Source organism: Anguilla anguilla, chromosome 1 (assembly GCF_013347855.1).
Source record: "Anguilla anguilla isolate fAngAng1 chromosome 1, fAngAng1.pri, whole genome shotgun sequence".
Taxonomy (NCBI): Eukaryota; Metazoa; Chordata; class Actinopteri; order Anguilliformes; family Anguillidae; genus Anguilla; species Anguilla anguilla.
The window spans coordinates 50,062,734-50,085,796 of record NC_049201.1 but is presented as its reverse complement, the minus strand read 5'-3'; the positions used below and the strand labels follow the sequence as shown (position 1 = coordinate 50,085,796).

Below are 23,063 nucleotides of genomic sequence, written 5' to 3'. Positions count from 1 at the left end.
TCACATACAACTTACATGAAACACATCAAACCACCTTTACCGAATACTCTCAATCACAGCGTAAAGTGAAATGCTAAAGGCCCTTCGAGACCATAAATGAAAAGCCTTTTGAGGAACCGGCGATAGACAATACGGCTTTAACATAACGTTTCGACACCTTGCCTAATCTAAACTGTGTAACTGTACTGTAAACTGCGTTATAAACAACACCCTGAATGGGAGCCGGTGTGAGAGGTGCCCAGGAGTGCGGCTCGCAGTGGCTGGCGATGAACACAGAATGACAGATGAAGTGGTGAGAGACGCAGCCCGGGCGTGGCCGAACGCGGGCAGAGCTGTGTGGGGCTGAGACGCGTGCTGGTGCAGGACGCCATGCAGGCACCTCTCTGAGTCCGACTGAACGACTTCATTAGCCTGAACGCTGCAGTCTTAACAATTACAGTCTTCAGTTTCACCCGGTCCAGGGGAGAGGCGAGTGGTGAACAGCGCGGGAAGCCTAAGACAATCTGTGCTCTGATCCCGGGGCTGGGGATGCTGGCAGGGGGCAGGGGGGGCAGGGGAGGGCAGGAGGGGGCAGGGGGGATCTGTTACAGGAGAGTATCAGCTGTCCCTCGCTATCCGCTGCTAACTCTGCCCTTAAGCATGAAGCTGCCACTTAAACTGCAGGCCGCTTCTGTAGCCTTTTAACAACATAAATGTGTAAATGTGAATGTAATGTACCAGATACCAAAAATACAGCCAATCCAATCAGAGCGGTTTGGTTTGTGGCGCCCGTAGCCCCGCCTCGCCCCATTCCGCTGCTCGGCCTGGGGGCGGGGCCTCCGGCTCCAGATGTGTGTGCGGCGGGAGCCCGCGGGGGGCCCCCCGGAGCGGGCCCAGAAACAGGCAGCTACTTTCCCACACCTCCGCACGCCAAGTCCTAAAGTACACAACGGAGAGCCTCCGCTGGAGCGCGGCGGGCCCGCGGCGGGCCCGCGGAGGAGCCGCGTTTATTTTCTCTGCGCAGTTTGTCTTCGCTCATCAGAGAGACCCAAACAGAGGGAGAGGCGGCGAGGGGGGGCTGGAGAGTGTCAGGGAGCGAGGGCGGTGGGAGACGGGGGGGCGGCACGGAGAGTGTTTGAGGGGAGGGGGAGGACTGCCACCGTCACACACAACCCCCCCACCCCACCCCCCCGCCCACCAAAGCTTATAAAAACAGCTCCCGCATTCTTGTCCAATCACTGGGGCTTCCCGGGGGACTAAACACTTCTACCAGTGTTTGCACTTGGGTAAACAGAGGCAAGTGGGCTGTCATAGCCTGCGCAGTACCTGAGGCCCTCCGGGGTGGTACGAATTATACAGCGGTGGCCATCCCACAACCCCCCAGAGCCTGGACGTCCCATCAGAGGACAGGCGTCACTGGATACTGATCAACTATGTGTACTGTTCCAGACTACAGCTATCTAACATTCACTGCACTGTCCCAAAACAAAAAAAACCATTTCATTGTTCCTCTTATGTTGTGCATCATCCTTATCTGCATTAACTGCACTTTTTAAAGTTTCTTAGCCTCCATTACTCTTTTCTCCACTGATCAGATTAGTGCAACGGGGGGAAAGTTTATCACGAATAAGAAACAAAACAACACCTGACAGCAAGTTGTGCATAATATACTCATACAATTTTCTGTGTGTGTGCGTGTATGTGTTCGTGTGCGTGTGTGTATCTCTTAAATGGGTCACTTTAACATGGACATTTGTACCAGAACTTTGCTGTCCTGCACTGTGCAGGTGTGCGAAGTGGAGAGCACAGCAGTGTTTAATGTACAGCAGTGTGTAAAGTACAAATGTGAGTAATGTACAGCAGAGTGTAATGCAGAGCAGTGTGTAACACACAACAGTGTGTAATGCACAGTAGTGTGTAATGCACAGCAGTGTGTAATGCCCAGCAGTGTGTAACACACAACAGTGTGTAATGCACAGTAGTGTGTAATTCACAGCAGTGTGTAATGTCCAGCAGTGTGTAACACACAACAGTGTGTAATGCACAGCGGTGTGTAATACACAACAGTGTGTAACGCACAGCGGTGTGTAATACACAACAGTGTTGTAATGCACAGCAGTGTGTAATGCACAGCAGTGTGTAATGCACAGCAGTGTGTAACTCACAGCGGTGTGTAAGACACAACAGTGTGTAACGCACAGCAGTGTGTAATGCGCAGCAGTGTGTAATGCACAGCAGTGTGTAACGCACAGCGGTGTGTAATACACAACAGTGTTGTAATGCACAGCAGTGTGTAATGCACAGCAGTGTGTAATGTACAGCAGTGTGTAATGCACAGCAGTGTGTAACGCACAGCGGTGTGTAATACACAACAGTGTTGTAATGCACAGCAGTGTGTAACGCACAGCAGTGTGTAATGCACAGCAGAGTAATGCAGAGCAGTGTGTAAAGCACAGCAGAGTGTAATGTACAGCAGTGTGTAAAGCACAGCAGTGTGTAATGCACAGCAGTGTGTAATGCACAGTAGTGTGTAATGCACAGCAGTGTGTAAAGCACAGCAGAGTGTAATGCACAGCAGAGAGTAATGCACAGCGGTGTGTAATGCACAGCAGTGTGTAAAGCACAGCAGAGTGTAATGCACAGCAGAGAGTAATGCACAGCGGTGTGTAATGCACAGCAGTGTGTAATACACAGCAGTGTGTAATGCACAGCAGTGTGTAATACACAGCAGTGTGTAATGCACAGCAGTGTGTAATACACAGCAGTGTGTAAAGCACAGCAGTGTGTAATACACAGCAGTGTGTAATGCACAGCAGTGTGTAATACACAGCAGTGTGTAATGCACAGCAGTGTGTAAAGCACAGCAGTGTGTAAAGCACAGCAGTGTGTAAAGCACAGCAGAGTGTACTGCAGGGCAGTGGGTGAACATGGCGAAGTGTGAAGGGGCGTCTGACCTCGGTGGGGGAGCCGAAGTCGGCGGAGGGGCTGCAGGTGCTGGTGTCGGGGAGCGCGGTGCCGGCGCTGCTCCGGACGGGGGAGGAGGGGGCGGCGCCGGCGGGGGGCTCCGGGTAGCTGGACGTCTGGCGCAGGATGCCCCTCTTCTGCAGGCGGGCCCAGGTGGAGCTCCAGCTGTGGACCAGCTCGTACAGCAGCTGGACCTGCAGGGGGCGCAGGAGCAACAGCGTCTACACCGGGGGCGGGGAGCTCCGGGCCTGGGGGCAGATACCTACGCAGGCACTACCAGCTAAACAGCTGCATTCACTGATGCCTGTTCTCCCGCAGCATCGACCATTTCACACAGGCACACATGAACCAGCCCATAGCGGTCATTCACACACTTATTAAGAACTGCAGGTGAGATGTCCGCTCATATAAAATCAGACTCATTGAATAATTGAGGACAGAAGTCAGCATTAAATCCAGAAACAAGCCAGGTCTGCAATCACGCACCAGTTCATCTGCATATCGCAAACTCTTCAATAAATCTGGATCGAGAACACAGAAAAACTGGACTGGAATATATCAAACCCCAAAAAAAAGGAATTATTTCAAAACTGCATTCGCGCATTCTCACGCATTACCAGAATTAAGTTATGGACATACCAGAATTAAGTTTTGACTTTGGAATCAATTACCCCTGATTTGACTTGGCAGGTTCACAGACATATGATACCACTCCTTATTAAGACAGTATTCAGAGGACATAGTGGATCAGTGAAAATTAGGCATGATCAATGCTCTTTCTTTGCGTCGTGCCTTTCAAGTTTTTTTTTTTTTTTTTTTTTGGGAGGGGAGGGGGTGGTTGGCAGTGTTTTCCCTTTCAAAAACGAGCTTACGGAATTCTGTGGCACTTCACAGTCTGATTCCGTTAGCAAATGCTAAATTCCCTTTGGATACTCAAATTAATGCATGGTTCGGGTTAAAGCATTGTCATTGGTCAACAATTTATTCAGTGAAAATTAGGGAGGAAAAAATCTAAGAAATCATAAATAAATAAAAACAGAATTCGCGCAGGCCAAAACTTCAAAAACACGGAATAAAGCTGAAAAAAAGGCGGGGAGAATAATAAATCCGGGGCTTTGTTGTATTTATTTATACAGCCCATTTTATAGGAGGGGGTGCGGGAGTCTTTCACAGTGAGCTCATTTCTGGATGCGAGCGCACCCTGGCCTTGCGCCCCAAGTTCCCCCGGTCTCCCCAGACGATTCACTTCAGCACCGGAGCGAGGGGGTCCCGCAAAAAAGCCGCTGGATCCAGCTTTGGCCCGCGAACGCACAACCGCTCCATAAATAAGCAGGAATCAGCGGGGGAGCGCGGGACAATGCGTTACTGTGCGCCGTTTCAAACACGTCCAGGAAGAAACGCAAACACGCCCTCACCAAGGCCAACAGCTGCCCGCCATACCGGACCTGTCCTGCCAATGAGCGGAGCGGGGCGGGGGGATGGGGGGACGGAAGGGGGGGGGGGCGTGTTTCTGAGAGCCGCGGACGCTCGAGCGCTTGGGCCCGACAGACTTCGCGCCCTAGTGGCAGCGCCACCAGATGTGGGCGGAGCATGGCTCTACTGTAAGCAGCAGCACAGTGACCTGAAGGCTGTGAGTTCAGATTGGCCGGGACACTCACAATGAGCACTTAGCTGGGTATATAACCTGAAAATACCTCTGCAATTTCCCCAGACTGACAGGCGGTTGATAACTGATGAAGAGGGGCCTTCCTAAGACCTCAACCTCAATAAACAGCACAACGTAACAGCCTCCACACCACGAAAAACCGCATGAGAAGCCATGATTCTGCTCAGCAGAGAGCCCTTAAGAGTAAGTCTGCATTTCCCTGCTGGGCAGTTTTGCTCCCCCATCCCCCCCAAGTCATGAATCACTTTCCGCGACAGGAAGTTACGGGTCACTTTGTCACCATTCAGGTTTTGTTACCGCCAGTGGGCAGGATGCTGGGGGCCACCTGTCGCCATTTTGAGGGAAACATCACGTTCGACCACCGAGGAAACGTCTTTCTTTTTTTTTAACTGAGTGTTCAATGACACCAAGTGAGGCTGAGAACACATTGGTCTGGACTGTAAGCGGAGCTGTTTTCCCTTAATTCATAAACGCTTGTGTCGACTGAAACGTTATTCGCGCTAAACGGCAAACAGCATTTATGTGTTAACTGGCTAAAAACTCTGAAATGACGTTCTGCACCTTGGCGAGTCTCTTGCGGAAGCCCAGGGGGACGGCCGCTCACTGGCGGTGCTGACAGTGGGGGGCGCCGTTTTCAAGGCCGACCCGACGTACAAGCCCAGCCCTTCTGCAGTTTAGGAGCTCAGAATAAAAGGGAGGGAACGCTCCGAGCAGCCGCCCCCGCCGTTGAGGACGCTGGGGTCAGCGGCGCAGACTGCAGTCTGATGCGGTGACGTGCAGCACTCGGGGAAAGTGAGACGGCAGTAACTCAGACGCCGTTTACCACCGTGAGGGGAGGGGCTGCAGAGTGCCGCTCACACATCAAAACCGGAGAGTTCGGCCCTCTGGAATGTGCGTCACATGCGGCCAGGCACGTTCACCTTGGGTGTTCTCGCTGCTCACGACACAAATGGCTTCCAGGAACTAAGGACAGAGATGGTGGTCCCACTTCTGTGAGTGTGTGTGTGTGTGTGTGTGTGTGTGTATATATATATATATATATATATCCCTCTCACCCTCTTCATCCATCTTTCCCAACCTTCTGCACTCCATCAATCCGTCTTCTACCCACAGCAACCTGCACAACAATCTTTTCTCCAAGGCCTCTCCAACTGTACGTCTCCCTCTCTCTCTCTCTCTGCCATCCCTTTTTCCAGTGGCAGCATCACTCAGCAAACCCCGGCTCAGAGACAGCTCCACAGGCTGCTGGGTAATGAAAGGAGGTCCCACGGTGGTGTGAGGTCTCGTTTGTTCTCGGATGCTGGCAGCGCTTCTTAAAGCTTCTGCGGTGTGGCCTAATTGTTATTAGTACAACCAGCCTCTGTTGAAAATTAGCACGTCGCATCAGTCTGAAGAGGGACTCGCGGTCCTCAGCCCGACAGATAATAAATGACTTGCTCATGACTTTCCAGAAGCTCCATGAGTAAAGAGATACTGGCTAGATACTGGCAATAAATAACTATTACAGTTATTCTTGTTTTTCCCCCCCTGCTGGAACTGGAAAAATGTAATCTCAGACTCTCATCTATAATACATGTTTGCACATCTTGCTTCACATTCCTCTTGTTTTGACTTTCCCATTCCACATCATGTCTGCTAATCTCTGCTAGTCAAGCTGATGTCTATCTCTCGCTCTTCATGTAACGGCCTTTAGGAGTTTTCCCAGGTGCATTTCCATAGCATGTCATCCATACACATACATGTACAGCGTGTAATGCATGAAGGACACGCTTCCTATTCTGATTACATGGATCTGACTGCCACATAAATTACTGCTCATTGTGTAAGAAAGCCGTCGACCAAGCTGAGATGGGATTGAGCAAGGGGTATATGTGCAGGATGTCGATACATTTACAAACAGAACGGCAACAAAACTAAGGAGTGTGGGAATTTCATTTTACGACAACCAAAAAACACACCAGCTTCCTGCTCTTAGGAAAACGGCATGAAATCTCCTGTTGACCTGGAGGGACGAACGAGACGGAACGTGGCCTGAGTGAAGCCGGGGCTTTAGTCAAGGCTTCCGCTCCGGCTTTTTTTCCGGGTGTCGTGTTTCAGAGCGCCCCGCGCCGCCAGGGTGCCTTGGGTGGCCCCGGGGGGAACGAGGGCTGGTCAGGGTTTCTCCGCCCCAGGCCGGAGCGGGACGCTCAGCCGCCGCACGTCGGGAGCTCCGCGGTGGCCCAGGAGGGCGCCGGCGGTCCTTCGGCACGTATGCTGCATGCGCCGCGCCTCTCCACCCAGCCTGAATCTACCTGGCAACCTGACGCGATGCCATAAGGATGACTCTCAACAATGTGGCAACCTCGGCCCTTTGACTGCAGATGTTCTTTCTGGCGGCCGATGACGAGCAGCAGCACGAGGAACAGTTTATATCAATCTAAGCGCAGTCTTTAATGTCTGCAGGTCGGCAACAAGTGGATAAAACAGGCTTTGCTTCGGCCTATCGATCTTCACTTGGCAAAATCGTATGAAAACCCTGACCCCTGGGATTTAGGCCCCCTGGGAGCTTATGCCAGCCTGTTCCCTCCCCCTTCCACAGTCTTCACCTCAGTTGAGCGTGTGCAGCTAAAGAAGCTAAGGCAGAGCTTCTGTCACGGGCGGCCACTGAGCCTGGGAATCTCCAGGTCACCACACAGGACTCATGCACAGAATGAATCCGCAACAGATTCATCCTGGGCTGCTGGAGGCAGCACACCACTAGGGTCCAAGCACCTCAGCAGAGGGACCCACTCAGAAGAAGAAAATAACCATTTGAGTAGCAGACCCAATTTGAACATCCTTTATTTTGCCAGTGCTTTAGCTGTATGCACCAATCAGGAGACACTTATATTAGGTGTTGCAATGGTAAGTGCCTCCTCACCCTTCTGCTAGGCCGAGCGGTAGTCACACTTTAAGGCCAAGCCTGATAAAGGTCTCCTGAAACCACATCACTGCAATGTGTGAGAGGGTTTGCTGGGGAAAACGGGCCATGAAATGTAAATGGGGAAACCAGAAGGCAGTGGCACGCTCCTCCAAACCCTCTTTACGGGTGTGAGCATGCGTGCGGGTGTGGGTATGCGTGTGTGCGTGTGTGTGTGTGTGCGTGTGTGTGTGTGTGTGCGTGTGCACAAGAGGGCAGGAGTGTGTGTGTGTGTGTGGGTATGTGTGTGCGTGCATGCGTGTTTGTGTGTGTGACTAGGCGTGGGTATATGTGTGTGTGTGTGTGTGTGTGTGTGTGGATATGTGGGTATGTGTGGTGGTGGTGGTGGGGGGGGGGGGCAGGCTAGAGTCACATGAGCAAACTGCACACCTGCAACTGATTCCAGAACATTAGCCAAATGTGCATCTTAAGCTGCAGTTAGGAGACTTCAGGAAGGGATCAGAGAGGGAAGGGGAACACTTGAGATCACATCAAAGAGCCCCAGCATCCTGCCCTCTGTCTAGGATGGTAAAAGCGGCTGCTGGTGGGAGAAGAGGCGGTGGGATTACGTCAGGGGGTATGTGGGATTTATGGGTGCTTTTAAAGTGCTGTTCGTCTGCTCGCCTGAGGCCGCCGTCTACTGTAAACGCTTCATCTCGCGGTAGCCCTGTGCTTTAGCAACCGCGGTACTCATGTGACCCCAGTAAACGGATTCAAATGGGTTTAAGTCCCAGGTCAGGCCTGTCCTGAGACCTGGTACTGGCATCTTCACTGCCGCTGATATCAGCGTTTTTATCTTGACTGGTTGAGTGGAGGCGAAAATATGTGTGAATTTGCACAAGACAGCCAGTATGAACAACTGAGCACAACTGAAATAACGGCCAAGGAATCTGACTAGTAGAGATGAACAGATACAGTGCCAGTCTCTCAATGGCAAAGTCTATTATTGGTGTGCTCAAAACAGTGGGTGATCTATGGAATATATGAAAAATTTTGAAAAAATAAAAGCTTTGGCCTGTGTGTTCAGCCCTGTTTGCGAAAGACATACGTATTGCGTATCAACACATGGTGGTGACTGCTAGTGCCCAGCGTACCGGGCGAGCGGAGAGAAAGAGCGACTGACACGCCCACCTGCGGGTTGGAACACTTGAGGTGCGACTGACACACCCACCTGCGGGTTGGAACACTTGAGGTGCAGCGGCTCCAGGTCCACGTGCAGGCAGACGATGAAGGCGTGTCGGCCCTCGGGCCCCGCCCCCTGCCGCTTGTGGGAGGTGACGGCCAGCGTGGAGGTGCAGCCCATGGGCTCCAGCAGGCTGAGGGAGCGCTGCTGTCCCAGCAGGGTGTACACACTGAACTGACTCAGGCTCACTGTCCAGGGGAAGGCGTCACCTGCAGGGAGGGGGCACAGGCAGGGACATTAGGCTGGGCGGTTAGTTGAAATACAGTTCTGGGGCTGGGACGGTAGGCCGGACCCCTTGATAAAACAGCTCTGGGGCAAGAACAATAGGCCGGCCAGTTAGTTAAAACAGCTCCGGGCCAGGGATATTGTGTTATCACAAATGACCCCTCTGAGGACTCCACGGTGTACTACCCAGGGAAGAATTTGGTAGAACATTCGGTAGTGTAACCAAGCCAGTATAAATCAGCACTCTGAGAGTCATTCATCGTCTTGTCTGGCTCAGATAGAGGTACATGCTGAATATGCACTATAAGTGCAAAGTTAATCAAAGTGCATCAGAAGAGAGCCCAACACAGATGCACAATAATGAGGATTAGAACAGCTCTTAAAACTGAAAGAGATGCCTTAAAAAAACAAAACATTCGGCCTAACTACAGGACTAGGTACGGAAACATTCAGGCCAACGTGTAGGGCTAGTTCCTTGGGGGGAAGAGGATAAAAATCTCTGGAGGTCGTAAGGCTACTCCTGGCTCCTAGCGTTCGTGTGAAAGGGCCTTTCAGTCCACGCTGAGGTGCGGCAGGTTCACGGCAGCTCCAAACAGCCCGAGACCCGGAGCCTCACCCCGGGGCCTCACCCCGGGGCCTCACCCCGCAGCCGGCCGGAGCGGGGAGCGTTCCCGTTCCCGCCAGCGTGGAGGGCAGACTCCCCCGCGCCATTCGCACGCTTTGATCCCCCGCATTAAACCAGGGAGGTGCGGAGGCTTTCACAGGGCGGGGAATGAATTACCCAACGCACGGGCTGTTAATTTTTACTGCGACGCTGACAGTAGTCTGATGTAACTGTTTTGATTTTTTTTTTTTTTCCATTTGCATGGCAAAACTGTGATGTCATTAGCGGCTTGGAGAAAGGCCACCTCTTTCTTCTGGGGGTGAGAAGATTTACAGGACAAGGGATGGTTTTGGCAATGTTGACACCAGGTGCACCAGGCAAATCAAATGTTCTCTATAACTATAACTTAACTATATTTCGTTTCTAAAATTTCTATAGGTGGATTTCTTCCTTTTTTCCCTTCACACATGAGACAAATCACTTATATACACAAACATAGATATATTTTGCCAGGTTTATACTTTACTAAATGTAAATTGACTGTACAGATCAGGGCAAAGCAGAAGTTCAATGTTACTGTAAAAATACAGTAAATTCCATTTGCACTACAAAATTCACTTGCAGAAACCTGAACTTCCCGCAGAGTCTGTGGGACAGATCATGCCAATGAGGACACTAACATTGTGTGATATGAGAGCTGAACAGTAGAATTCAACCAAAATACAGTCATTTCCTTGAAATACAAATAGAGAATGAAATTAAACATACTTAACAATTTATTATTTATATGTGTGTAACTTATAAGGAAGCTACTCTTGGAGAGAAATAAAAGAGCCCAAGACATCTCATCCATTTCTCTTCCAGTGTGGCATAAACTCCAACACCCAGTTCTGTTGCTGATGACCCCTGGAGGAACTGTGAGGCAGCGCCTGAGGCGTTACTTGTCCTTCAGAACGAAAGGACACAGACGGACGCTCAGAAGCAGCGCGGTACCCACCCTCCTCCAGGACTGGCCGGGACACGGCGAAGGGGATCTCCTGGAGGGGCTCCATGTACTTGTGCCCCGCGCTGAGGACCCTGATCTGGGGCAGGCAGACCACCAGGGTGCCCGGCATGCTGGCCTGGTTGTGGTACCAGCTGCGCACGGTGCCCGGGATGTCCCCGCAGATGATGGTGCTGGGGGAGGGCAGGCTGTCGTTGGGGAGGAACACGCAGCAGGACTGCAGCTCCAGCTGGAAGAGGGAGATGGAGAGAGGAAAATACGCAGGGCCGTGTCAGCGACATGGAAAAGTACTGCACACTCATACACCAAACTACTCCTAAAATAGCTTCAGAAACATACCAATGACTAAGTCTACGTATGGACCGAGCAGGCCAATTAAGTATAGAATAAAGAAACGCTTACTTAATGTGAAAAATCAAAAAATAAAATGTTTTTTAAAAAGCTATCAGCTGAATCTATAACCAAGGTAGTTCAATCCAACCGTGCATTCCACTTAATAGATTGCATTTTCTATCTATAAATGTTGTATACTTTATATATGATGTATACTTTTCATTTGCAGTTTCTGATGCATTTTTGTATGCACTGTGTAGTTTTTTAAGTCAAACTCCTATCAAGAGTTTTCAGTTTTTTTCTCATTTTGCACAGGCCTTGCTGGGATTCCTTCAAGGATGCAAGGCCTGCAGTTTGGGAACAATCAGCGCTGAAGCTCTGCACATAAACGTCCTGTAAACCAGCAGCCAGCCCCATCAGCCCGTGCGGCTTCAAACGGACCAGAAACACACATGACTGCAGGTGTCTGGAAAGAGCGGCGAATAGCTCAGCGGCTGAGCTCCTATTCGATCACACCGCAGTCTGTTAGGATCGTTTGCGCAGATCTATCGATTTCGCAACCCGCCATGGGAATCAAAGAGGCCCGATAGCAGGTGGTAGTCCGGGCGAGCGGCGGCGGCGGCGGCGGCGGCGGCGGTGGTGGATCTGGTCTCCAGACACGGCGGTATGGGAAAGCGGTGGACGGGTTGAGCGGTCAAAGGCGCGGTCGCAGCTGTGTCCAATGAGGGGGTCCGCGGCGGGAAGCGCACGCTGACGCGCCGGTCCGAGGCCGGCTGCGCTCCCCACTTTCATCGCGGCCGGGGGGGGGGGGAGATGGATACCGTTACGCGCCCCGTCTCACGGCGCTTCCTTTTTTCACTCCTCTTCAAAGCGCCCTCTGAAACGGGAACGCTTTCACACGCTGACACGTACGGGCTTCTCGGGGGCTTTGAGGAGCGGCACGCACGGAAAGCCAGCGACTCCGTACGGCCTGGCGCAGATCTTTAAGAGGTTAAGCTTTAAAGCAGGCGGGCACACGAAGCGCCGGGCTCAAGAGCCCACTCGGGCTGCCGCTGCACTCCAACAGCAAGAGGCTTCCCCAGCACTGCTCTAACAGCACATCAATATGCATCAATGTGCGCTTTTTTTATGACAACTTACGCAATACGTGTTTTCCAAAGATGTATTCATCATTTCAAGACACCGCATGTGGTCCCACTTGCTTTTTAAATATCACAGTTACATCCCATTAGGCAGAATCCATGAGCCTGTATGCGTGTCTTCTGGCATGAGCTCCTGTACCTCACAGGCAGAGGAACACACAAAGCTGTAGGGACCACGGTTAGCGCTGAGTAGCTTCACCTTCCTGTAACTGGACGAGAGTCACCGCCAGCTGACTGACTCGGCCTGTGCCCCACATCCCCAGACCACTTCAGGGGTCAGAGGAGCTTCAGGGAAGAGGGGGGAAATAAACACCCTGACCGGAGAGAAAGGGAAACTTCTGGACCGAGCCTCATCCCCATGGACTCTGAGAAACGGGCAGTTCCTGTTTCTGGAATGTTCTATCCACAGAAACACGACATCATCAGGAAAAATGCTGTATTCCGGCAAAAAGAAAAAAGAAAAGAAAAGAAAACCACGCAAGAAAAGAATCAAGATATTTGCTGGGCTGGAATGCACAAAACTAAAGCAAACAAATGGAAATAGACATAAATTTTAATGCACAATATTCAATATTTTAAATATAGACAGCGAACAATCGACAACATTTTGTCAAATAAAAACACTTAAATAAATGAGGCAACAGACTGACTATATTCTTCACTCGCCATGCGTCGTGAGACAAAAAAAATTCTGCGTTCCTAACTGGAATCTCCACGTCAGGCACAGCTCTTCTGTCCACATGCTGTCAAGTTTTTTCTTTTCATAAACACGGCTAGATTTACTGAGCAGCAAAAGTATCAATAAAACACCAAATTATTCACAGTCGCAACTGTGCATGAGTCCATCTCTGGTGAAAACAGTTGAATCACGAACAGAGCAATATTTACTTTTTATCCGCACAGGCAAGGATGTTTGAAGAATCAGGGGAGTTTGGGGGGGGGGGGGGCACATGGGTGTTTCACACGTTGTTTGCTTTAGTCACAGTTGAATATCTTTGCAAAATTACAGTCTCCCTGTTGATGAGGCTTGAGGAAACAAAACATCTGAATAACAGGTGTCCTCTAACCATTGATGTGAGGAAACTGTTGGATATTCTTCCTCTGTGCTTTTGGAGGGGGGCTTCTCCACTCCCCCTTGCTCACCTCTTCCCTCAACGACGGGAGGAGAGCGAGTCACCCAGACAGCCCCCTGCCTCCAGGGCACCCTCACAGGCCGGGGCGGGGAACGAGCTCCTCGACATCTGCGCCACTGTTCAGGCCCCTGCCAAGAGCCCCGGCCATCTCCCTCTCTCCCCCTCCTTCTCCCCCTCTCCCTCTCTCTCTGCATCTCTCCTGCTCTTCCTCTCTCTCTCTCTACCCTTTCCATCTCTCCCTCTCCATCTCTTTCTTCATCTCTCCTGCTCTTCCTCTCTCTCTCTCTCTACCCTTTCCATCTCTCCTGCTCTTCCTCTCTCTCTCTCTCTACCCTTTCCATCTCTCCCTCTTCCCCTCTCCCTCTTCCCCTCTCCCTCTCTCTCTCCATCTCTCCACCTCTCCCTCGGCCAGGCCGACCGTAGCCAGCAGCTCTACCGTGACCCGGCTTTGGTTCACGCTGGAAAACGCGCGGCTCTGCTGCCAGGGGGCTGTGAGAGCTCAGGCTCTGGGTGAGGCTCGGGGCCTGGGGCCCTGCGCTCAGCTGACGGTCAGAAGCGGTCTACAGCAGCGAGCTCAGCGGTGTGCTCCCTCCCCATTACCACCACACAAAAATCTACACGTTCAGCTGAGGATGAGCAAGAGGAAGGGAACAGCGGTTCAGTTACCTCTCTCTTTTTAACTTCATAAAAAATCTTTTTACTGTCAAATGTTTCTCCCCCATTTTGGAGTGCTCTAAGGTATTGTTATAACCAGCTTTCAAACTGTACGTTTAACTATGGTTAGCTTTTCTGAATGGCCATTTTATCCTGAGCAGATGACATCACAAAGGGAGTGATGTCATCTGCTCGGGAGACCTGACCTTGAGCAGCGTGAGGTCATTACACTGTCACTTATTGCTGATATAGCACAGTATTATTGGACTGTGGTCTTGGGCCAAAAGTGCCTGGGACTCAGAATAGTTTCATCCAGAAGTTGGACTATATTTGACTATGGTACAATCATGGAAAACTGGCCCCTTCCAGACCTGTAGGAGGATTTCAATAGCCTTGCACAAATAACCTATGAAAGTAAGTCATGTAATTATAGTATGGAATATCATTCACACTACTTTCCCCCCTTCACCAACTGGAGTTCATTTCGAGGTTGAGTTACCCTTTTAAAATAAGACCCAGTTCAGTGGTGGAAGTGGATCATGCAGGATACATAACGCATGCAACAGACACGGCACATGTACATTCAAATGCTTTTAAGCATCGTTTGTGCATTTAGGGTGATTTTCTCTCATCTCGGATAACATCAAGCCTCGTCAAAGTGAAACTAAACCCTTTAAATAAAACAAGCCGGTTACTGTCAATGCCGGGCCCTGGATCAGGACTTCGGTGACTGTGACGAATCTGAGGAGCACCGGACAGACGGGGAGCTTCGGAGACGTCATCGGCCCGATCACCTGGACGCTATTAATAACCCGAGCGAACGGAGAGGCAGGTCTGCCGAGGAGAGATCAGCGGGGATGGCTCTGATTGGCTCTGAGGCCGAGCGTGCCGGCGCATACGCGCAGGTCCTACTCTAACGTGTGATTTTACAGTCATCCGTCATCAGCGGAGAGAAAAAGCAAAAAAAAAGAGAGAGAATATTTTTCGGCTGAATGGGAAAAAGGCGCGCTGGACCCCGGCCAGGACACCTGAGTTAACATCCCCCCGTCTTCTTCAAACAAGTGCTGCAGGCCCCCTTTTCTTTTTAATATCCGCGCCGCGCGAGGGGTCCCCTCCGAACGCTTCCTCTGAAAGGTGGCACCTGCAACAGCAAAGTGATCCCCGGCCCACTGCTGCGTGTTGACTTAGTTCAGGCTGAGATTCGCCGCGGTCCCCCCCCCCCCCCCCATTACAACGCCCTGGGGGTGAAATCACCGCGAAGGCCTCTCTCTCTCTCTCTCTCTCTCTCTCTTTTCCGCGGGGCCCGCCGCGGGCCAACTGGCAGAGCGCACTGTTTGCGCAGAGACGCTGAGAGACGCCGCCCTCTGACCTGCCCCGCCATGTGTGGGGGTCGCTGACGTGTACGCTGTGTGTGTGTGTTCGCGCGAGTGTGTGCACATGTGAGTGTGTGTGCATTGTGTAATACCATTCTGTATGTGTGCGTGTGTGCATTCACTATGCGTATGCTTGTGTGTGTGTATGTGTGGTTGTGTGCGTGTGTGTGGTTGTGTGTGTGTGTGTGGTTGTGTGTGTGTGTGTGTGGTTGTGTGTGTGTGTGCTTGCGTGTGTGTGGTTGTGTGCGTGTGTGTGTGTGTATACTCAAGCGATTGTTTAAACGCTGAAGGCCTTCTCTGGCAATGCAGAAAGCCTCCAGCTTTTCCACCACTGCGGAAATTGTGGATTGTGAAGTGCACATAAAAACCCACATTAAAACCCTTTCGCAGACAGCTGCACTGAAAACTAAATTTGATTAGGAGACATGCAGGAATTACTGAAGTACATTTAATCTCCATATTTGAACAGGCTAGAATTTGTTCGGCTATTAAGTGGATCCCTGTAGCCTTTAATTCCCAACCATCAAACCCCCGAAAGGAAGCCTATGGAACACAGATACCAAACACAGGGAATCAGCACGCAGGCCAACAGGATGCCCCTGGGGAGGGCACTGAGCCAGCAGCACCGGCACCACTGCCAGTGTTACCTGGGCACTGAAACACCAGTCATTCCATTCCACACACACGACAGAATGGAGAATGGAAACTGAAGGCTTGGTCTGTGGGAGCAGTGGGGTGGAGGGTAGCGACCAGTGCATACCTTCACATTTAACTTCAGGGGTTAACATTTACAACACATTTAACTTTAACTGCACGGGCCTGCCTGTAGAAAAAGCACACGGACCCAAGAGCACATAGACCTGCTTCAGGTGCATTCACAGGAGGAGACAGTCCCTGCCGCCTACCCCACCCTCCCAAAAAAACCTTTTCAATCTAACCAAACAGGTAGACTGAAGAGAATTTTTACCAACATCACAGGGCCTAAAGAGTTAGCTTCAGAGGGACTTGCATTTGCAAATCAGTCAGCTCGGAGGCACATGTGAGGATTTGATGGATTTTTGTTTTCTTCCTCCCTGGTGTTTGGCAGGAGCCCGACGCGCTGCGCTACCAAACCGAGGAGGAGGGCCGGGGCTTCTGTGGCAGCGCCGATTCTCACGCATGCGAGCCTGACAGCAAAACAGCCGCCTGGCTAAACGTCTGGCTTCCACGGGACGGCCAGCATAACCACAGCAGGGCACTTATAATAACCCTGGCAAAGACACTAAACGGCTCATCTGAATGAAGATAGACAGAAAGTACAGTCTGCCGTGCGCTATGGGTCCGTCACTCGAAAGGCCACAGCGCCGTAGGGAGAGAGTTCTTCTCCAGAGCCGTGAGGTAGAGGAGAGAGCCGCGGCAGAGCGATGAGGAAATGAGCCGGCGATGGAGAGGAAATGAGAAACACCCTGCGAGGATCCCGGGCGAAAACACCGGCGGCTCTGAACGCGGCGAGCGCCCCGCGGGGACCCCAGCGGAGGAACACGGCCTTTTTGTTTTCACAATCCGATACTCTTCTGAGCGAGATCTTCCCGCCCGGGCAGCGACAGCGCGAGCCGCGCGCTTCCCTCCACAGGCGTGAAATGGCCCAAATCTCAGGAAAAACCCGGGTTCAGCCGGAGAGGCACGGGGGGGTGGGGGGGGGGGCTGGTGGATCGGCTCTCTACACTTCTGCAGGAAGCGGGGGGGGTCAGGGACCTTGTCATTGCAGGAGGGAAGGTTCCAGAAGGATTGAGCTAAGGGCGACGTGCTATGGGATTAGGAGAAGGAGGTATAGAGCATGCACTGAATGTAGTGGGGGGGGGGAGGGGAGGGGTTTTCAGGTGGGAATCCATTCATTCCGAAAATAAGCGAAGAGCCTGGCAAACACAACACTGGTGCGCCCCCCCCCCCTTCTCCTCGCCCCCCGCATTCCAGCCCAGACTGCTTACAGAAGCTGACAAGTACTCATGGCCCCCACGGCCAAGGTGGAAATCTGGAAAAATAAACCCTTTGTGACATGAAGGCTTTGGTTTGTTTCTGCTGGTGGGGCTGTTTGTGTTACCAACCGTCACTTAATTGCGCCCTTTGATCAGCGGTTTATTGATCCAAGATCGGCCTTTTCGAACGTCAACAGTGTCAGAAGCGGCTCCGCACATCTGCAGATTTTAACAGCCGCTCGCTCGCTGGGCCCGAGGTGCTCGTGTGATCCCGGGAGTCGTCCGGACGCCCCGTTCGTATTTACACCAGGATCCCACGTAAGTGCTCTTTTTTTTTCGGGTTTGCGGTCGAGGGGTCGCGGGCCGCCCCGCGCTGAGGTCATCGGCGCTGCCGCGGCCGAAAAAGCGGAGGCCCCGCTCGGCCCCCGCGTCGCCGCCCTCCCTGGAGCTCCTCCGGCGGGGTTAGCGGCTAATGACACGTCTACTGTTACATTCCTGGGTCCAGATTTAGACCCCAGCGCTACCAGAGAGGCCCAATACGTAATGGGGAGGGAATGTTTTCTCAATGAATTTGGGATTTGACATCGATTCCTCCGCTTAAAAAAAAGGCACACTAGGTTGAGTGGAAACGTCCTCCGAGTGTTAACCCTACTGCGTTTCCCATGAAACCCTGCTTCAAATGTATTAGGGCCCATTACGCAGAAAACACCGGGGCTGCGATATCAAAGCGTGTCTTTCTCTGGGCCTTTACATAAACACCGCTGTCCTTCCCCATTTCCGTCAGAACGGAGCCCGGCTACCTCCGCACACTTTCTTCTCCCCTCTGGCAGCTCGCAGGGCTGAGAACTCTGGAGCCTCTCCAAACAAGGTGAGCTGTTGGAGCTAATCACTGAAGATAGCAGCCCAATAATAGCGCCTTTTTCCCAACTGTTTCCATTTGCAATTAGGATACGGGAACGGTTTTGTCTTCTGCCTCTTTTTTTTTTTTGGACTGAGCTGTCCATGGTTTGTCCCGTACCCACCCACTGAGGGGGGGGGGGAAATGTCCCGTTATTAACTTCAATCCAAGAACAATCATTTATGCATGCTGCGTCTCTTTTCTTTTTTTGTGTGTGTGTGTGTCAGGGATGCTTGGTGATTTACGTGGCCGAAATGAAAGTTGTAATTGTAAATCTTGTGACAATTCAGAGATGTGACAAAGGCGGGGGGCGGGGGGGGGGCGGGGGGGGATGAAGTAATCTGCCTGTAAGAGTAGGCCGAGCCGGGGGTCAGAACCTGCTCATGGAAACCATCTGGCCGCGTCCCCACGAGCCACACCAAACACAAATGATCTTTTAAAAAAAATATCCTATTCATTAATGCGTGGCAGCTGCGGGCCCAGCGTTACTTCATTTTTCCATGGCAACATCCTTTCTGTTTCAGGGATCCCGTTTCAGTTTTGGTAGCAACGTGCTTCCCTGCCAACGCTGAACACATTCATGTGTTAAATAGAAGGAATTATTGCAAATTCCTGAAATAGAATCACCTCCTGTTCACTTCTGATTATGTCAAGGCTGGCGAATGCGGGTGTCCTGTTTGGAGTGGGGGGGGGGGGGGGCACGGGGGGGGGCTGCGTGGGGCAGCGTGGGGGGAGGTCTGGGTATCTTGCCCACGCGGTTGGGCAGTGACCCCCTTTGGGGTGTGCCAGGTCACCCCGGCCAGGAGTTTGGCGCTGTGGACAGGCCTACACAGTCATAAACTGAAGTGACGACTGAAACTGCACCACCGCAACATTAGCATGCAACCAGCTGGCATTTCAGCACTACCCCGGCCTCTTACTTCATCCCTTTTTATTTGCGTAAACTAAATCTGATTTTCCTGCACCAAATTAGCCTCGTCATTTTTTTTTTTTTTTTTTTTAAATCTGGATTTGGAAGGTGAGCATTTTCTTGCTGTATTACCTCAGCAGCTGTAACGGAGTGTGGGAACTGGATTACACCTCTCACTTTCACGCAGGGCCTCTGACCTGACGAACAGTCGTTTGAGCACAAAGACTTGTTTTCCCTTGTGTGGGTGTTTTCAGCCCAGTGTGAATGAAACCCGTTTTTGTTTATTTGCAGCCCTCGCTCACGCCCGTGTGATTTGGGCATTAATGAGCCGCGGCTCTGTCACGGGGCACCGCAGGTTTTTTCCCGGTAGCTTCCGCGTATCCCGTCGCTTCGAAAAAACCACGACAGGCGGCAAAGATTCCCAACGGCGGACTCAGAATAAGGAGCGGGCGAGGCAAAAGGTTTTCTAGCAACCGGCTCAAAGAAAGTTTTGCGCTGAAAGTCTTCCACTGCAGATGTCCGCCGTTGCCCACGGAGAGGAAGTTAAAAAACGAAGGAGAGGCACGGACGGAGCCCGTCACAGTTTACACAAGCCCCTCCTCGCGCACATCCCCGTCCTCACACAGCTACCTCTGCCTAAGTGGAGTCAGCAGTCGTACAATAATAAATTCTCATGTCCTCTTCCAAAATAAAATAAAATAAAAGATGGGGAGGGGGGAGAGAGAGAGAGAGAGAGGGGAAAAAAGCCCCCCGCACGCAAAATTGGGCACATGTGTAGCAGAAGAGCGAGCCATTAGGTATTTTGTTTACACTGCGCTAAAATAAATGGACTAGCTGTGTTTGGGATCTCGGGTCCTTTAATACCAGCTGTCGGTCTGGTCCGCTTCCACGGAGCTGTCAGCGGGACGCGGTCTCCTAATTGGCGCTGTGCGGTGCGGTACGTTCCGGAATTACTGAGGGGGGGGGGGGGGAAATAAAAAAGCGGCCATCGCGGGATTCTTCCGGCGCCAACATCAGCGCGGCGTTCCGAGCGCCGGGCCCGCCGGCCCGCCGGACGTCTTTGTGCCGAGGACGAGACGCCGCGCGACGTGGTTTCGACAGTCCGACGGAGACGGAGACGGAGACGGCTGTCAGCGCGGGCCTTCGCTGCTACACCGCGTGCTGTCAGAGGCCGTGTCCGGGGGAAGAGCTGGCCCTCCCTGCAGTGATGGGCCTTCACGGCCAGACCCGGCCTCACAGGTGTAACTAGCCAGACCAAATTGGGGGAATGAAGGAAAATGGGCACTGGGAAAAGTCAGGCAACTGGGCATCAAAGCGAGCTGCTGAAAAATAGCACAGCGAGTACTGCTGTCACTGAGACCAAAGGGCAAAGACTGCAGCCAAAACACTCTAGTTATAGAACTGCAGGTGAGGCCTGTGGCTTAAGGCACAGCAAAGTGATTTTCAGTGTAAAATGGAAGGTGAACATACCGATGAAACACTGATGACATCACTGCGGGAGGAGAGGGGGTCTGCGCGTTACCTGCAGCGTCAGTCGTTTGACGGCGTCCCACATCAGGGCGATGAGCTCCTTCATGCGCTCCTCAGAGGACACCCACGGCTCCGGGGTCGCCGGCATCACCTTCATGGGCAGGGACAAGGGCCGCGACTCTGGAACACAGCGGAGCAGCCCCGCATCAGCACCAGCCCGCCACACCAGCCCCCACCCCCACATTCCCCGCTCCCCTCCCCTCCCGGCCCAGTCTGTGCACCCGAGCCTCGGCGCCCAAAAAGCCCGTCCACACGTGTTCGGCGGAAACGCAGGCCGCATCCAGACGTGACTCCGTTCCGTTCGGGTTTGGCCGCGTTGTTTTGGAGCTAAACGAAGCCATTTCCCCCCCAGAAAAAGTGTGCCCCGAACCTTGAGCGGAAGCGGCCGCGCTCCACCGCCGCGGCCGCGAGACAACCCCATTACGCGGCCGTCCCGCCGCGCGCCAGACTGCGACCGTGCGTCCCCGCGGACGCTCATGGCAACGAGCGAGCACACAAATAAAATAATAACATCAACGGCTACGGGCTTTCGCTCAGACCCAGAGAACGGAGAAAAAAAATAATTTAATAAATGCAAAGCACAAATGTTTAACCCATCAGACAGTGGATGTTTCAGAAGTGAGCGGGGAGCTCACGGTCTCTGCAGACACGTTAAGGCTCACTCCGTGATTTAGGGGTCTGGCTGCCCAGTGGCTATCCTGGAGACAATGGGGGGGTGATGTCACCCGACCTGAGAACCGCTCTCAACCTCGCTTCCCAAATATCGCTCAAACAGCTGAGCTGGGCCATCACAATTTCCAGGATGATGGAGTGAGGTGAGCCAACACTGGGAGGGGGGGTGCAGGTGTTTTTCCTGGCCTGTGGGTGCGGGCGGGGGGGCGGGGGGGGGGGGGGGGGGGGTGGGGGGGTTGTGGGAGCCGGTGCAGGATCGGAGGGCGGACACGTGTAAACAGGCCGCGGGAGAGGGAGCGGGAGGAGGCGCAGGGAGGAGGCGCAGGGCGGAGGCACCCGCGGACGTGACGACGCTCTGCGGCTCCTCTGATGTGGCCCTGCCGTCTAGACGGGGGAGCCCGCCGCGCCCCGCGCAGTCGACGGAGGCCGCGCCCTCCGGTGGGAGAGCGGCCAGACTGCTGGTGGCCATTAGCGACTGATCCGCGCTGTCAGCTGACGACAGACGCCAAGTATTCCTGAGAAGATCACAACAGGAAAACCTCTTAGGGCGTTCGCAGTGCATGCACGTGGAGCGCAGTGGAAAAACACGGCACCGTGGAACAGGCGTGCCCCCATTGGGCGATCAACAGAGGGACCTGATTACAGAACACTCATCCCCATAAAGAAACACTACTACTTCTTCATAGTACCAGACAACTATAAACAGAATGTACAGTCTGACTTATTCTGAGACTCCTTGATAATTAAAATAAACAGCGTCACGCAAATCCCTGGACACAAATGGTATAATGGTTGCATTAAAAAGCGATGCTTGAGGATAAAAGTCATAAAATGTATTTCCTGTGTGGCAGGAAGGAAGTTCCAACTTTTATAGCCAGAGGTGCTCACATACATACATACACTTACTGTAACCTTACTGGTGTTCACCTGGAATGAGCCTTCTGCACTGAAGCAGCCCCAGGAGACTGAAGCAGGTCTGGCTCCACAGTGGGCTTATTGCTCTCGGGAAACGGCCATGCTAAAGGCTGTAGTTAGAGCCTGGGATCTCCAAATCCGAAGTTGCTACAGATTCGCATCAACAGCCACAAATACAATGTCGGCTTCTACTTCTACTGCACGTCTCATTCGCATTACTACCTGCCCTCAAATCTGCACGAGAATGAACGGTGAAGAGCGCAGACGAAAGTGCGCAGACAAAAGCGAGTAGACAAAAATGCGCAGACAAAAGCGAGCAGATGAAAGTGCGCAGACGAACGTGCGCAGACAAAACCGCACAAACGAAAGCGCACAGACCAAAGTACACAAACGAAGGTGTGCAGACGGAGGTGCGTAGGCAAAAAAAGCACAGACGAACCCCAGAGTGGAGCAGAAAAGGGCTCCGGGCTGGTGAGGGGCAGGCCTGCTTGACGCTGGTGGCGGAGGGAGCAGGTGGGTCTGACCACATCGCTGCCTGAGAGCACGCCCATGTCAAGCCCGATAAGCCTCCATGACTCAGTCGCTCTCTGTGCCACGATACTTTCCCCACTTCTGTCATTTTTCTCCCTCTCCGTGTTTACAATGGCGTGGAAACGGACCAGTTTGGCAACAGCGTAAATAAATGTGCTAACGGTCATTATTCACGCGTATTTATTTTTCCAAATGTCAAATATTAAAAGCCACAAAATGAGAAGCTTTGCAGCCAAGGACCTCATTAAGCATGAAGTGATAGGCAAAGCATGAAGAACACATTTGTCACAAATGTGTCTGTGTGCTTGCGGGGGTACTGAGAAACAAATCAGTGTTCTTGGACTTCATCACCCACGAAACGACACTAACGGACCAATGGGATGACATAGAGCCTGCAAAGCAGAGCACATCTGCACTCACCGGCTCGCCCTTAAAAAGACTTACTGCACAGCCAA

General features: G+C 52.3%; 1 protein-coding gene across 1 annotated transcript in view; it reads right to left on the bottom strand.

Annotated features, from left to right (window-relative positions):
• The window catches only part of LOC118212693 (vacuolar protein sorting-associated protein 13B-like), a 303,731-nt gene that overhangs the window by 125,658 nt on the left and 155,010 nt on the right, over window positions 1–23,063 (bottom strand). The window contains 4 exon segments of the mRNA XM_035390874.1: window positions 2,934–3,137; window positions 8,719–8,939; window positions 10,557–10,791; window positions 20,483–20,610. Of these exon segments, the coding sequence (XP_035246765.1) occupies window positions 2,934–3,137; window positions 8,719–8,939; window positions 10,557–10,791; window positions 20,483–20,610 (788 nt within the window).